Below are 17292 nucleotides of genomic sequence, written 5' to 3' on the forward strand. Positions count from 1 at the left end.
TCCAGAAGTGTTCCACGTTAGTAACAAACGCCTTCAAAAATAGTCATCGGGATTGGGTTTTCTTAAAGGGGCTAGATGCAAGTTCACCATTTTACACTCACTACTGCCACCTCAGGCCATACGTGTAACTGCACCTCCTATATTAAAGGAATAGGCCACCGTTTTTACATACTGAGATATGTTCTTACCTTAGCTTTGACGAGTTCTTTAAGACCTGTCTGATCTTCACCCGTGCCTTCAACCACGTAAACACAGCGCAGACGGCGTTAGCATTTAGCCTCTCCCCCTCTCCACTATAGCTCCAAAACTGGTCAAGATAGAAGCTACAAAGCTCTTCCACGTTTTCCCTATTTAAATATGGTTACGTGAAGTGTTACACTACAAAGTATAATGACACAAAATTAAACAATGTGGATTTTCTAAGCGGATAAAAGAGGGGACTATATTGTAAGGCGTAATAATACCAGGAGTAGTTCGAAATCCGCGCAGTAATCTTCACTTTACTGTGCAGATGCCAAATTACTCTCACTTTCACACACTCTCAATTTCTCATTCATCTTCGCCTATTATACATGTTTTAAGTGGTAACCACTGCACCACCATGCAGATATAATAACTTCCACAATCTACAGCTAACATGATATGCTGAAAATTGATATAAAAGCCCACAAAATAGGCCTGCAAAACGCAAGAGGTATGAGATGACAATAATAAAAACACAATAATAAAGACTAAAGAATAATCTCTTATGGCTGATAAATGGTATAAATCAAAAGCAATGTTCTTGCCAACAGTCCCCAGACAACTTAAATTTATCTCTATAGTGTGTAGCTGTCTCAAAAGAAGGGAAGAAGAGAAGAAAAGTGCTAAAAGGGAAAACTGGAGAGGCCATTTAGTGATTTGAGCAGTGAAGCTTCTCCACTGCCAAGGACATGTAAGAGAGACAGAGAGAGCCCGAGTGCCTCTCAATACATCAGACGTCAGGAGCTCCTTCCCACTCACACCAATGCATCTTCTTTTTCAGTCGTAAGTGGCCCAGCAGTCTCAAGTTGTTGAGCAATACGAAACAACAAAGAGCCGGATACAATCGGAGGCTGCAAACAGTGCAATACAGAGCACTCTTCAGAGCAAATTGATTACGTTAATGCATTTAAGGATATTTAGGGCAATTGGATGCTTGATGTAGCCACATGTCAAGTCTGCAAGTTTAAAGAATACAATGAGAGACCGAGCAAGCACAAAAGTTATATGTACAGAAAAAACAGAAACGTCTCGAGCAAAACCTAATGAAAAGCGCACATTGCAACATTTCAACATTTATCCTCATTACCAATCCTCTGTCAGCCTCATCTGCTTTGATTTATTTTTCTCTCAATATCTACAACAAGGAATGGATTTGTTAATTAATTATCATTATACCAGGGAGTAAAAGCCTAAGGTCATCTATGAGGAGCTCAAAGCAATTCTGTTCTGCAGGTGAAAGTGTCCTCAACAAGAATTTATCTTTCTTTTTGTCATTTTTCTTTAGTTCAGTTGTACAATTGTACTCTCTGTTGAACCAAAGAAACTAACTTGACTTGTATGCTAAACATGTTATGTGTTGTCCATTGCCAAGCCAGGGACTGCAGATGCAAATTTGCCTCAGGATGACTCTGGTGCAATGCAACAAATGGCAACATCTATATCACCCTGTTAAATAAAATAAAATAAAACCACAGTAGCTAAAACCTCAATTTTAAAAGGTTCATCTTGCAGCCCAACCTGTATGTGGGGGCATTCTCCCCATACAATCCATCCCAGATTTCTCCAGAAAAAACTCAACATCAAGGCTGTGGACGTCCACTTCGTGCGGGGTTTCGGAAAATTTCAACAACAGGTCACCGTTTGTTTGAGCAGGGGAATGTCGGTCCTCCACACTGACCTGCAGCCTTGGAGCACCTCAGGGCACGGTGCTCTCGCCCTGTCTCTTCAACCTCTACACTGCTGACTTCCGTTATAACTCTGATACACTCAGGCAATATGTATCAGGGAGGGTGACAAGGGGGAGTACAGGGGCCTGGTGAAGGACTTTGTGGAGTCGTGCCAGCAGAACAAGCTCCTGCTGAACACCACTAAAACCAAGGAGGTGGATCTGGATTTTCATTGGACGCCACCCTCTCTGCAGCCCATCAACATCGAGGGGTCGGAGGTGGAGGTGGTTTCCAACTACAAGTACCTGGGGCTGCAGTTGGACAGGCTGAGAGTGAACATAGATGCTGTGTACAAGAAGAGGCAGAGTAGGATGGACTTTCTTCGACGGCTGGTCTTATTAAGGGTCTGCTGTAAGTTACGTGGTTGACCCACGTATTAACATACGTCTGTCCAATTTCCTTTTTATGCTGCTGTGTGTTGGGGGGGCAGCACTAAGACAAATACATTCAGAGGCTGAGCTGGCTCATAAAGGTAGAGCAAAGAACGCTCTCTAAAATCAGGGCGATACTATCCAATCACAGCCACCCCTGAACCCGGTCTTCTCCCACCAGAGAAGCTCTGTGAGCTCCAGACTTCTCTCACTGGGATGTTCCACTGAGAGACTGAAAAACTACTTTTGTATGTGTTTTTAAGCATTTATCTATCTTTTTCTACTGTCTGATTGTTGTGTTTTTGTACACTGCTCTGGAAGACAAATTAAGAAGACAATAACCGCTGATAACGCAGACATTTTGATGGAGGTTAGAGACAGACACCTGGAGGAAACTAACTAACTCTAACTAACTAACACAAAAAGGCTTGCACGGTACTGAAATCAAACCCAGGATCTTAATATTGTAAGGCAAGAACACCACTGCAGACAGTGAAAATGGTCCGGAGGATGTTATGCTCATAATCACATCAGTCTTACGCAAAGATACAACAACAGTACACAAAGCGTGAGCAGTTATCAAACCACCAACATAGGTTCTGCACCAGGAGATGTACATGTAAAGTTAAACTAAGCAGGTACGTCTATACGTAAGGTCAGCTTATCAATGCACCTTATTAAACACTCAATGAAGGCTTATTAACATCTGCACCAGTGGTGTTCATGAACTGTCATTCACCATCAAGTGCCACTGTGAGAAAGATGCTCACTCATACAAAGAATTTGGGACTTAGCAGAAAATGTCAACAGTTGAAGTGTCGAAACAAATGTGACAAGACAAGATAAGAATGCCATTTGGATTTCACTCCAGAAACAATTAGGCTTCTCTTATCACTTTCATGGATCTCTGCCTCTTCCACAACACACAACAATAGACCATGACTTAGTGTTTACAGATAAACCAAATCTTCAGTTCACCTCAATGATTATGCAATGTGCTAAGTAGCATAAAATCATATAAATGAGCAAGACTGCATTTGCATTTTATTGTGGGTGAAAAGAAAGACACGCTAGTAAGAAAAACAACAAATGGTTAAATACTAGTTGCCACCACCTAATGATTGACACTGTTTTACAGAAACTTTTACCAAACCTTTCAAATACAGGGTAATTCAAAAGGGATGAACCGATTTTTATCATGCAATATTTTAAGAAAAAGAAATAGAAACCTCCAGCCAAGTCACAAGTACTTCTACTCACATGAAACTTTTATTTCCTGTCTTACAATATTCAATGTGGCCTCCACCTGCAGCACGGGCAGCATCAATGCGATAAGAGAATTCCTCCCAGGCGGATATCAGTATACCACGATCCACTCAGTTGATCACTGTGGTTATTTGGTCGGTGAGAGTGGGTAGTGGTGGAACGAACTTTTACACATCCCAACAAGAAAAAAAAAAGCACATGGTGAGGTCTGGGATCATGCAGGCCAAGCACAAAGAGCAAGTACTTGGGTCCCTTTCTGACCATTCCATCACTGTGGCCATTTTCATTTAAATGACCATATTAATCCCATTCTATATTCAATGCACTAGCTTCCTGTTTCTGCAAGGATCTATTATAACATCATGCTACTCACTTACAAATGCATCACCGGGCACGCCCCGTCATACATGTGCCAGAGAGAAACACAGAACCAGGACTCTTTGAAAGCTAAATTGAAACTCCTTGAAGCTCCTTGCTTCTGCCTACCCTTTTTGGGCATCATACCTGTCATTGGTTTTTGTTTTGTTTTTTGTCATGTCATCTGCTGAATACTCAGCTGCACAAATAAAGAAAGATGAATGAAAACTTATCAATTAAAGACGCTGAAATAGAGCTTATAATTGTTGATGCTTGGCATGTCTTTTCTGGAGCATTCTGAGATTCTCTGAATGTAAAGTGTGTTACAAATAGGGCAACACAGTGATGTAGCGGTTAGCGCTCGTGCTTCACAGCAAGAAGGTCCTGGGTGCAATCCCCGGCCAGCTGAGGCCTTTCTTTGTAGCGTTTGCATGTTCTCCCCATGTCAGCGTAGGTTTCCTCTGGGTGCTCTGATTTCCCTAAAATATGTACAATAGGTTCCATTCTGGGACCAGGATTCCCCTGGAAATGAGATTCCTAATCTCAGTGGGACTTTCCTGGTTATATAAAACACATTCACAAATACAATTTGTTTTTACCATTAAACCATAAAGAAAACAGGAAAGGCTCTAATAGGTCAATAAGAGTCAAGAGCCAATATGCCAGAGACCTTTAGCCGAGCCTCTTACAGTAAGAAAATCCGCAGACCATAACTGGCTTGATCAGCGCAGACTCAGAGCTGACAACAAAGTGAATTAAGCCTCATCTAAATGCAAATGAGGCTTTAGGGCTTTGGCAAACACCTTACATTACCACTGTCTATTTTAATAAACCAATTATACTGTACTCTGCATTGCACATGCAAATAAATGCTGTGCAACACATAACATAGAAATAGGTGTGAAGCAAGCAACGGAAAGAAAGGAAATGAAGCAGGGCTCAAACGCCCAATTGCAAATAAATGTCTCATTGAGAAATAGCATTCTGCCATGTGATCGCTTTAAGATGACTAACATAGATAGTAGTTGTCATATAACACCATTCCAATAGCTAAGAGAAATGCACATCCCTGTGCAACATGCAATGTACACAATCTCCAATTTCCTTACTGTCACTGGCACTGCTAACTGTGATTTGATATATAATATGCACAATTCTATCTGAGGTGCATCAAAATAATTAGTTGTATGCTTAGTACTGTAGTTGTATTTTTTTTCTGCAACAACATCTGCTTTAGAAATTGCATTTATTTGGATTGAATAGTGGCACGAGTGCTCTTAAGATGATCTTGTCGTTCTGTGTGAAGTTTGCATGTTCTCCCTGTGGTGTTCGTGGGCTCAACTGGGTAGTTTGGGTATTGCTGCTGAGACTGCTGCCTTTGCAGTTTCCCCAACCATTATTTTGGCAGGACAACCCGACCCGCAGTCAGTGCTCTGTCAGGGGGCTTTTTTATGCAGCGCCAATCACCGATAGGTAAAACAAACATCTTTACCAAATCTGTTCTGCGAATCAATAATAAACTCATGTATTCTGAGAAATCCAATCCATGTTTTGTGACATACATTGCCTGCCCAATACGCCTTTAGGTCCACGCGGACCTGTTTGTTTTGCGGCTTGCACACCTATAAACATTGAGAAACAGAGGCACACATTGTATTGCTTTAAATCTTTTGTGGGGGACTTTCTGTACAGTTAGTTTTCTGTTTTGTCTACATTGGTTTATGAATAAATAAAGCAAGTTACAACCGGACATACGACTTTTTGGCCATGCTATTTTTGCCGTTTCCCAAATCGCTGCGTTTATTTTTTGTTCGTGGAGAATGTAGTTGTGGTATTCAGATCACTGCGCACCCACAACCTTAAAGTCAAATGGGCGTCACACAGTGGCTTGGACGTGCCACCGCACGGAAGTTGTAAGACTAGCCTGCAATAAACGTACTGACTGTGGTTTCCATGCGGGCTTCGTATGAAGTTTGCAAGAACTGCACACAATCTGTAGCTAAAGGAAAACCAGGCCTGTGAACACTTTTAGTTGTTACTGCATTTATTGTTGTCACATTATGTTAATTGTAAATTGTAAATGTGCTGCCTGCCTAGGGACTACAGATGGAAACTAGCATCCCTGCTATAATCTGGCATGTTTACAGTGCTCATGTGCAACTGTTCATCAATATGCATTGTCCCTATCAAATAAATAAATAAATAAATAAAACACCACACATAACGCCTTTCTCTCTCCTCCCTCTCAGACACCTGTTCTGTCCTCGCCTTCCCTCTTCCCTTCCGCATATTGCAAAAACTTTGCACAAATGTCCGGCACATGTAAATCTTTATATATCGGAGTTTTCGTGCGATCGATGCACTCTGGTCTGCGGCCAGGCTACGGCTCAAAAATAAGCACATAACACGTGCGCTCTGCGTGCGTTTTTTGCACACAGAACGGCCGTAGTCCTAGTGGGAATGTGTTAAAGTCCAGTTAGTTTAAAGTAAACCATAGACCAGGGGTGTGCAATTAATTTTCAGAAGGGGCCACATGAGAAGCCTGAATTTAGTCGAAGGGCCACACCAACAATAACTCAAACTTATATCGGGATAAAAGTATAATATATGGGACAAAAACTCCAAAATAAAAAAAAATTCTGATAGGGAAAATACATTGAGGACATTGTTTCAATAAATGAATAATAATGAGCCCGACAGGACTGCAGCCTCATAAAAACGGATTACACTTTACACTTTACAAGCATGTGTCACAATTGTACATTGTTGCATTGTAGTCAATATTTGTTCACTCCACACTCCGTGGTAGTAAGCTACTATTGTAGCCACAACTGTCCAGGGGCAGACTGTCCATTTCCCACTTGCAAGTCACATAATGTGTTGTTTATATCTTGATTTATTATTATCTCAGCGCCCTCTGCTGGACACCTGTGGAATTCTTTCCTTTTATTCTTATGTAATCTGTCCCCTAGTGGCTGGAGTGAGCATTCTGGTTAATTAAAAAAAAAACAGAACTCCGCACAGGAATGGGCTAGAGACTTACTTTTTTTTGACACACTTATGAATTTATGCTCTACAAGTTGTGGGCCGGACTGAATCATCTCGCGGGCTGGATGTGGCCCACTGGCCGTATTTTACCCAGGTCTGCCATAGACTGTAGATCAATGGACTAATTGTAGCCAACTTGTTCCAGAAGCCCTCAGGAAGTGGGGGCAGGCTGCAGGCACCAGATGTTGCTTGCGCTAATAGACTTTCCATTGAAACTTTTTGCCACTCTTGTGTCCATGTTTGATTTTTTGATTTTCACTATATTCTACATAATGGAGCTAGCTCCAAAAACCCAGCCAAATGGCTAGCATGAATGAACTTCCATTAGCCCCAGAAACAATTTTATGTACAACTGGTATCAAATAAATAAATAAATAAATAAAATATTATATCTTTAAAAAAACAAGTTTTGATACCTGTTGGTCCAGGAACAGCATTAAAGGAAGTTACTTGGTTGTTTCAGCTCATATATACAGGATACACATAAAAATAAAAAACATGATCTTTTTTGGAATAAATCGTTGCTCTGTTTTATGGTTTTAGATGACCTATATTTTAGTATAGTATATGTAGTACTGCTATCAAAAAATAACGGTACCCAGCCCTATTCCTAACCGTAGAAATGTAAAGTGACTTTGATTTGGGCTTCTTCTGTTTTTATGCAAAATGACACATCGACCTAGTAGATGTGGTCTATTAGATTAGATTAACTGTGGAAAACTTCTGTAAAATATTCTGCCAAAATATGGAGAAATACAAGAATTGTACATTGTATTCCTAAGACTTTCTAAATTGCAGTGTTGTATTGTATGGCCCCAGGAAGACTAGTGACCCCTTTGTGGAAACTAATGCAGTTCCAAATAAATAAAGAAATAAAGCACATAATCCAGTCAGCCAGTAAAAATATTTTACATACATTTTTACATACAAACAAATAAATGTAACAAAAAAGATGTAAAATAAGCCATACCCTTCCAGCCAAATCAGTAAACCTAGGGTAAACACTTCCACTTTATCTGAGCCTTACAATCCAGTCCAGAAAAAGACAAGAAGATGGTTGGATGTCTCAATCATAAAAAATAATAATAATAAAAAATAATAATAATAATAATAAGATTAATAATAAGTCACTTTATCATATGTGATGCCTAAAAATTGTAAAAGGACATTTATTTATGCTAAACAGGGCCACGTCTACTTGCTAACTATAGTAAAGCATTTACTGGAAAGAGATTAATATCAATTTCATAAATAATTCAGAGGATACATCCGGAGCCTGAGATACTGGTATGTTAGCTGATCTCCATGAGGGCCTCAGTGCTCATTAATCAATGTCTGTGTTTCTATGGCCCTTTTATCTAGGTAGAATGTTAATTTACAATTTACACTTATTCATTCCTAAAAAAAAAAGCAAAAAGAGGCATACTTTTGCTTGTTTGTTGGTTTGTTGTTATTTGTTATACAAAACACCTGTTGTATACCCCAACCGAAAAACACAAACAAAACTCAGTGATATTAATTGACATAGAAGAGCAAGAGAGTTGAAGGGGGAAAAGTTTAAAGTTTGGCATTATCAGAATAAAAAGTTGGAGAATAATGTTTTGTTTTGTTTTGTTTTTATACATCTGAGTATCCAAACTTGTGGTACTAACCGCTCTCAAAGCAAGCGTCAAAGACCAGATGTCCTTTCCGTGGAGGTCCTGAGAAGCCTGGTGGGCTCACTGTCAGCTTGTTGACATTTCCCACAAGTGCCTCCTCCACTCCAGTTTCACTGCCTAAAGGGAAAAAAAGGGGGGCATTTGTTTTGTTTAATCACAGTTCTTTTTTTTTTTACACATTAAGTGTTTTCTCAGCATCCAGTTAAAATAACACATTCCATATAGGCCTATAAGCAGGGCATGGTACTGTAGCATGTTTTCAATACCGGTACTTTAACAATACTTTTTCGATACCTATTATATACTAAAATATTTGTCGTATAGAACCATAAAATATAATAATAATGTACATTTATTCCATAAAAGAGAATTTCTTTTAAATTTGTATCATTTATTTGAGCTGAAACAACCAAGTAATTTCCTTTAATAACAAAAAAGCTAAAAGCCCTTACAAAATGTGTAGAGTGGGCAAAAATCCGAGGCACTCTGATGGTAAAATTAAAAGTCCTTTATTAGTGACGCCTACGTGTCTTGATCCAGTAGCAGGATCTTCGTCAGGGCCCTGATGAAGATCCCTCTTGCTATTTGACCAACAGGCATCAAAACTGGGTCTATCTATATACCAGTAACATTTTTTGCGATACATGCTTTTGATACTTTTATTTTCAACAAAAGTAGCACCTAAACTTTTCGATACCATAGTGTTTTTTTCATCTCCAAGGTACTTTTTTTTAGAGGTACTGATAGTACATTTGTTTTATATAGGCCTATGTGGTAGGAGAGACTGGTGAGCCCTGTCAAAATTTGAATCCCATATCAAGCGTAAATTAAGAGTTTAAAGATAAAACTGAAGCAGTAAATGACATTTTAAAAAATACATCAATCAAATCAAAATGTATTTCTATTGCACTTTACAAGTACACCTTGGCAGACCAAAGTGCTTGCCATAAAAACACAAAAATAATCTATATAATAAATCTGGCTAAGAGTAGCCTGTGCTACATTAGTCAGCAGAAATATGTGGGGAACGAAGAGTTAGGTTGGACAGCTGGTCTGTCTAATCCAGGCAATAGAGCTAGCTAGCACACACCAACAACAGCAACATCACACCTGCACTTTACGCGCTCTTTTGAGAGATTGCTATATTTCTCCGTATCGTGAGAAACGCATTGCAACATTTTCTTTTATTAAAAAAAAGAGGCAGAAGGGTAAACGTTAGGTCACAAAACCGCTGAAATTAGCTAGGTTGTTTACATCTATGAAGCAGCTAACCTAGCTAGAGTTAGCCGCAGTTGCATTGTCCCGTCATTTACATATCCAAACATGCATGGAACTTATGTTAGAAAGCAGGGGACTGTTAGCTTTGTTAAGCCCCCAAATAACATCGTCTAAACTCAGTTATTACACACCAGTCTCGCCGTCTCTTACAGGGTTTTCCTCCATCTTCCTCCTCTCAGCTAAAGCAGCCGAAGCGGTGTCAGCGTTGCCAAGACAACGGAGGAAGAGCCTGCAGTGGTGAAGTCCTCTCCATCAGCACAGCGCCCTCCGACACCAAGCTCACATACAGGTAAAACAGATACATTTTTCATGGACTCATAACATTGCCATTACACAAGGTTAATAATCATAATGATAATCATAATAATAGTGATAATTATGATGATGATAATAATAATAAACAAACAAAAAAGTGTAAATTCACACCTCCATCCACGTGCTCGACAAGATTCGCTAAAACACAGCTAGCTAGTGTTTGTCTGTTAAGAAAACACAACATTGCACTCAGATTCTTCATTGTTGTTCTGTTCTGATAAGAGATGGAGGTTTCTACTAGGAAACTGGAGCATGTCATCAAGGCCAATTCAAGTCTTATATCGGTAATCAAGCTAGTCCTTATCTGACTGCACCTGACGAATAATATGAGCAGTGCATCCATCCAAAGCCAAAGAACACATACTTCATCGTTCTACTTTTTCAGCATATAAACTTTTATGAACAGAAATGAATCAGTGTCGCAGAGAGGTCAAAATGATTTTCCTCACAGTGATCTGTATTTAATGACAGCATCAAATGGCTGCTGAACATGGGTCAAGCTGATTGTTCCTCTACATGCAAAGAGCCACTGTAATTTCCTTTAGATTCCCCTCTGAGATTAGGAATGTCTTTTCTAGGGGAGTCCTGGCCCCAGAGGGGAACCTATTGTACATATTTTAAAATAAAAATAGATAAATATAGCTCATACTCATCCGGTGCACGAACATAGATAAGTTATATAATATAGTAATATTTGGGTGAAAACCCGAAACCTTGCAATATAATTCAATACTTGGCAATATATTGGAATTCTTTTGTAATACAAGACAACACCTTTGCAGTCTTAGCACACTATATTTTTGCAATATATCGTAGCACCCTTTAATATAATGCAGTCATATTCCATCCATCCATCCATTTTCTTCCGCTTTATCCGGGGCCGGGTCGCGGGAGCAGCAGTCTCAGCAGAGATGCCCAAACTTCCCGATCCACACACACCTCCTCCAGCTGTTCTGGGGGGACCCCGAGGCGACACCAGGCCAGCTCGGAGACATAGTCCCACCACCGTGTCCTGGGTCTTCCACGAGGCCTTGTCCCACTAGGACATGCCTGGAATACCTCCCGCGGGAGGCGACCAGGAGGCATCCGGAACAGATGCCCGAGCCACCTCAGCTGGCTCCTTTCGACATGAAGGAGCAGCGACTCTACTCCGAGCTCCTCCCGGGTAACTGAGCTCCTCACCCGATCTCGAAGGGTGCGCCCAGCCACCCTGCGAAGGAAACTCATTTCGGCCGCTTGTATTCGCGATCCTGTCCTTTCGGTGATTACCCAAATCTCATAACCATAGGTGAGGGTGGAAACGTAGATCAATCGGTAAATCGAGAGCTTTGCCCCCCGACTCAGCTCCCTCTTCACCAGGACAGACCGATACAGCGACCGCATCACTGCTGACGCCGCACCGATCCGTCTGTCGATCTCACGCTCCATCCGTCCCTCACTCGTGAACAAGACCCCGAGATACTTGAACTCCTCCACTTGAGGTAAGGACTCCCCACCAACCTGTAGAGGGGAAGCCACCTTTTTCCGGTGGAGAACCATGGCCTCAGATTTGGAGGTGCTGATCCTCATCCCGGCCGCTACACACACGGCTGCAAACCGCCCCAGAGCGCGCTGAAGGTCCTGGTTTGTTGAAGCCAACAGAACAACATCATCCGCAAACAGCAGAGATGAGACTCTGAGGCTCCCAAACCGGACACCCTCCGGCCCCTGGCTGCGCCTAGAAATTCTGTCCATAAAAGTAATGAACAGAACCGGTGACAAAGGGCAGCCCTGGCGGAGACCAACACGCACCGGGAACAGGTCTGACTTACTGCCGGCAATGCGAACCAAGCTCCTGCTGCGGTCATACAGGGAACGGACAGCCCTTAGCAGAGGGCCCCGGACCCCATACTCCCGGAGCACCCACCACAGGGCACCACGAGGGACACGGTCGAACGCCTTCTCCAGGTCCTAAGCAGTCATATTCAAGAGTCTAAATTCAGAGTGTACAATTTGCAATAAAAAAAAATTAATACATAAATTCACTTTTAAAATATTAAATGTAAAAAAAAAGTCAAAAATTGATTGATCAAATTTGCTCTAGAAAAAAATACAAATGAAAGACTTCACCCTGAAAGTATTCAATATTTAAAACATCAAGCCCTTAAATTCAACAGTAGAAATTCAGAGAGTGAAATTCACCGGTGTAGTAATATTCTATGCCTTGGAACATCGTAGTAGACACCTTGCAATATAGTTTCTCTTTTTATCTGCTTAGAAAATCGACATGTTCAATTTTGTGTGACTATGCTTGGATCGTGTAAAGGCTCATGTCACCATATTTAAATAGGGAAAACATGGAAGAGCTAGGTCGCTTCTAACTTCACCTCCGTTTGGATCCATAGAGGAGAGGTGGAGAGGCTGAATGGTAACGCCGCCTGTGCTCTGTTTACGTGACTGAGGGAACACGTAAAGACCAGACAGTTATGCATCAACTCTAAGGTAAGAACATATCTCCGTATTTAAAAATGGTGGTCTATTCCTTTAGCGCCTCCCAATCTGTTGTCTCCAAACACAAGTGTAACTCCTCCACAGCCTCAGTGGTGAACTTCTTAGTTGTGCTGACACAGGTTTAGCGAGCTTCAGTCTCTGTCTGTATGCGGGGATGAGGTGAACCACTGCGTGATCTGAAAGTCCGAGAGTAGCATGGGTGCTGCTTATTGTAGTGTAACAGTGATTCAAAGTGTTCTTCTCTCTGGTGGGGCATTTAATAAACGTCTGTTCCTGGCTCAGGTTCTCCTTGTTAAAGTCACCAAGCGTGGGACGTGGCACAAATAAATTCACTCTGAAACAGCAAAAAATCTGGTACCCCAGCTTTTAGGGTGAATTTCCATTTGAATTTTTTTTACTGCAGATTTTGCTCTCTAAATTTAGACTGTTGAATTTGAATTATTTAAAAACAATGTGTCAGTGTATGTCTGTTACAGTGAATGTTTATATCGAAATTCAAGGATAAAAAAGATTCAAACATGTTATTTCAGTGTTAAAACATTTAAAATACACAAAAATTCTTCCATACATCATCAACAAATAATGGAGCATGAATGGAGGAATTTGATTGACTTGCATTCATCCGCCTGTGTCCATGAAACTGCCCAGAACCATGATCAGCAATTTCACCACCAGCATTCTGAACATAAAAGCGTGTTTTATATTTGGCAGACAATTTCTTGTAGTGGTTAAAAAGTAAATGCAGAATGGGACGTAACTTTTAAGATGTTCAAATACTCCCAGTATGGGTAGTTTTGTCTGGAGGACATGTCAGTCATGCAAAACACATTAAAAGCCTCAAAACGCTCTAAGGAAGACGTTTACATTATGTTGTAGCCAAATAAAGAACTATGTGAGTATCTTATTGATGTGATTTTTTCTAAAATGTATCATTTTTTCGAGGTTTAGCACTCAGAACATTTGAAGACGTATCCTGGATACATTAACAGCCTCTATGGAAACTGGAGGTATTTTTATACTGCCTTTCATTTTTTCAGAAATGTTTGTTTTTTATGTGTTTAAAATGTAACCTGGTGTCACATCAATGTAAGTTAGTGTTAATTGACAAAATAAATCTATGTATAGATGTTTTGACCAAACAAGCTATTCCACGCATTTAGTTCATCGTCAGTGTATGAGGAAGTGAAGCACAAATCAAAGTCTAAGTAGCAGAGAGCTGGAGCTGAGGGGTGAGACAGGCTGGTGTGGGGAACATGGGGCCGTACACAGAGGATCAGTATGGTGACAGCATTCAAGGGCTCAGGGGAGAGCACGGGTCAGAGAGGGAGCCTTGAGAAGCAGCTGACTGAGGAATCAGACCTCACTCTGCATCATTCAACTGACAGCTCCCCTCCAGGCTCCAGCGCCCCCAGAGACCACTGTACTGAGGAGGGCGGAGGCAATGCAGCTGGATACAGAAACTAATCTTTCACAACAATAATCGACATTTGCATATTTTGGTTACAAATTCTCAATGATTTGCTTTAGAATATTTGATTGAGTGTTATTATACTTCAGCTATTTTTGTCTTTGCCCATGCCTATAAAGGATGCAACATATCATAATAATACTATGATATTCTTCCATCTTCTTTCATTCTCTCTTTGTCTAAATGTGTCACTTCCTGTGTGTTTGTCCTTCTCTCCCCAGCTATTCTGCTGGACTCAGTCCACCTAAGCAGATGGTCCAGTGTCAATAGGCTGTGATTAGCTGTTTCTTTTTCCCATTTCTATCCAAGAGCAGAAAAAGCACATTCTAGTCAGTATAAATAAAAATGCATATTATGAACCCTTGTATAGAGCTTGACTAACTTGCTTGATACATTTAGAGCAGTGATAGAAGTGATACAGCGTTTAGTGGGAGTCACCTACACTTTACAGTAATAGAGTGAATCATTCTCTTGGCACATGCTGACTACTGGCTGTTTACTTGTTGTGCAGCCGGGATCTCCTGCCACGACAGTGACTTACTGCTTCGTCATCACAGTGCCACACCCTGCCGAGGAGAGCAAGCAGAGGACATCCACCTGACCTTCATGTCCACAGTCGCTTTCCCCTGGATATTCATCACCTGAACCTGCATTATGTCTTCACATGGTATTTAATATCATCACTTCAAGCACCCCAAAATAGTTTAATGCTTAATGCTAAAAAACAAAAAATAAAACAAAAAAAATCTAATATATTTGGAAATATTTAAAAAAAAAAATCATCCAAGTGAGGGATAATTCATTCTATTTCTGTTTAACATGTTTTCATTATGAGAAAATCTAAAAGATGCAAATGTAAGGTCTGAATCTATGTGGTGGCGATGCTCTTGCCGTCGCTAGAACAGTCTTCCCACCTTGTGGTAGCTCAGAGAACTGTAGCTGCATAAGAGCGTGAGCACTTGGAGGAAGGCGAGTGGAGTGACAGAGAGAGAGAGAGAGAGAGAGGGATGTGGGGAGCGATGAAGTGAGAGAGGGAGGAAAGAGCCAGGAGGAGTGATGCAGAAGAGAGAGAGAAAGAGCTAAAGGGAGGGCAGTTTAAACTAACTGCTATGTTTTGGGACAGGCTAATCTGCTAGCGAGCAGTGTGAGGATCGGAGCGTATTGTGCGAGTCAGTGTGCGGAGGACAGATAAGGGAGCCATCCAGCCCGAGCCACCGCCTGCCTGAGTGCCTGTTTTAATGTGCTGACTGAGGAGATTAAAAAGCAACATATTGACTCCTACAGACGTGAGCGGAGACCCCGGGCAGACGCCACCTCAGCCACAGCCCATAGCGGTGAACCAAACTGAAGGGGCAGAGAAAATAGGACTGAACAAAATACAATTCCGAAAACCTGAAAAATAGAGGATTTTTCTCCCCCTCTTTTTTTCGATTGATTTAATTTTTCTTTCTTTCTTTTTCCATCGTTGGGACTGACTCCGCAACTGCAGAGACAGAGACCAGAAGGAGGCAGAGAACTACAGAGAAACTGAACATTTCAAAAACAGGACTGAACCACCTGAATCACTGAATATGTTTGAAATAAGCCGAACACTCAACGCCGCCTTGTTGAGCAATGAGGTAAAGACACTTGCTTTTGCTTCTCTCCTCTTCCACATGTCAGCTATGTCTGTCTGCTGCCAACCATTCTGTCATGTGTGGTGGTTTTGTGTGATGTCTGTATGTCCATGCTGCTCTATACGCTTGAAGCCACCAAATGCTAGGGATATGTTAAAAAGGACCCGTCTATGAAGTTTACACATTAGAAAGAAAAGCAATCAAACTACTATGCAGCTCACGTGCATCTTCATGAATATGAAATTAGACTTTGTTGTCTTTTGTAACAACCTGTGTTTGCCCGCAAAAGTGCCTTCTCAAGTCGGAGTACAAGTTTTCACTGCACTACTACTACTACTACGCAATGTTTTGTTTTTTAACCAATAATCACTTAGTAATACTACTAATTTTGCTACTACCACTAATTAAAATGTATTACCCTTATCAGCTCTTTCACTATGGCCTGCATCTTTTCTACTTGCTCCACTCTCCTCCTCGATGCTCCTGGTTTTGTGTCCAAGTGTGTGTTCTGTGAGCAGCATCTTAAAAAGCTGGCATTGTATGGTCAGTCTCTGAGGCACACTCGTTTTTCTTTTCCACGCTTTTTCTTTTAACATATCGAGGAATTTGCTTCAGTTCACCTCTGTTATAAAACAATGACTGACTTATAATAATCACATAAGTTAACCTTGATCCATTGTGAAAACGCGTTTTCAAACAGAAGACAGAAATAGTGTGTGTGGCAAAAGGGCAGATAAAGACTAACTCAGTGTTGCTGAGAAGTATCCTCTTTTCCCGATGGATAGTATTAGTAAATATTTACATTGTTATGTTTGTTCAATTATGAACGCCCACTCTATCTTTAGTCTCTGCCAGTCAGACTGTTATTAGGGGGATGTGAGCTGCTTGAGTGCACATTCCAGATTTATTTTATACTGTGTGCGTGTGTGTGTGTGTGTGTGTGTGTGTGTGTGTGTGTGTGTGTGTGTGTGTGTGTGTGTGTGTGTGTGCGTGCGTGCGTGCGTGCGTGTGTGTGTGTGTGTGTGTGTGTGTGTACGTGTACGTGTACGTGTAGCGTGTGTACATTTTCTGTGTAATTTAGCTTTAATTGCATTATTATTAATTCAATTCCGATAACACAATAACTAATTTTATACTATTGTATATGTTTAACAGTGAACTTAATTCTAAATATATGTTAGGAACAACATAAAGACAGTCAGAATTACTTTATTGACCTGCAAAATATATCTACACTAAAAACACAATAACCCAGGACCAATAAGAATAAAATACACATTGATTACACATTAATTATTTTAGGAAAAAACACCACCGCCATCTTAAAAGTAAATACACTGGAGTCACCATTGTTCGCCACATAGGAAAGAAGACCTGAACGGGTATGGGAAAAGAAAAGAAGAGAAGACAAGAAAACCCAGAGCATTAAGGCTAAAGCTTTGTCAGAAAATCCCT

At 40.8% G+C, this 17292-nt stretch overlaps 2 protein-coding genes across 9 annotated transcripts in view; one reads left to right on the forward strand and one right to left on the reverse strand.

Moving 5' to 3' along the window:
- The window catches only part of agbl4 (AGBL carboxypeptidase 4), a 236883-nt gene extending 226692 nt beyond the window's left edge, over positions 1-10191 (reverse strand). The window contains exons 1-2 of one of the 2 annotated variants that reach the window (XM_079575203.1): positions 10080-10191; positions 8665-8787 (exon numbers count right to left, since the gene is read on the reverse strand). In XM_079575203.1, coding sequence (XP_079431329.1) covers positions 8665-8787; positions 10080-10113 — 157 coding nt within the window. In that variant the 5' untranslated portion in view covers positions 10114-10191. Of the gene's footprint in view, positions 1-8664; positions 8789-10079 lie in introns of those variants that run through there. The other variant, XM_079575204.1, reaches the window with a different exon arrangement.
- A 5043-nt stretch (positions 10192-15234) lies between these two features.
- Positions 15235-17292, forward strand: part of elavl4 (ELAV like neuron-specific RNA binding protein 4) — a 64541-nt gene continuing 62483 nt past the window's right edge. For 2 of the 7 annotated variants that reach the window (XM_079575207.1, XM_079575213.1), the window contains exon 1: positions 15236-15840. In XM_079575207.1, the coding sequence (XP_079431333.1) occupies positions 15793-15840 (48 nt within the window). In that variant the 5' untranslated portion in view covers positions 15236-15792. Of the gene's footprint in view, positions 15841-17292 lie in introns of all 7 variants that reach the window. The other 5 variants (XM_079575206.1, XM_079575208.1, XM_079575205.1 and 2 more) reach the window with 4 other exon arrangements.

The sequence above is a fragment of the Gobius niger genome (genome assembly GCF_951799975.1).
Source record: "Gobius niger genome assembly, chromosome: 17".
Classification (NCBI taxonomy): domain Eukaryota; kingdom Metazoa; phylum Chordata; class Actinopteri; order Gobiiformes; family Gobiidae; genus Gobius; species Gobius niger.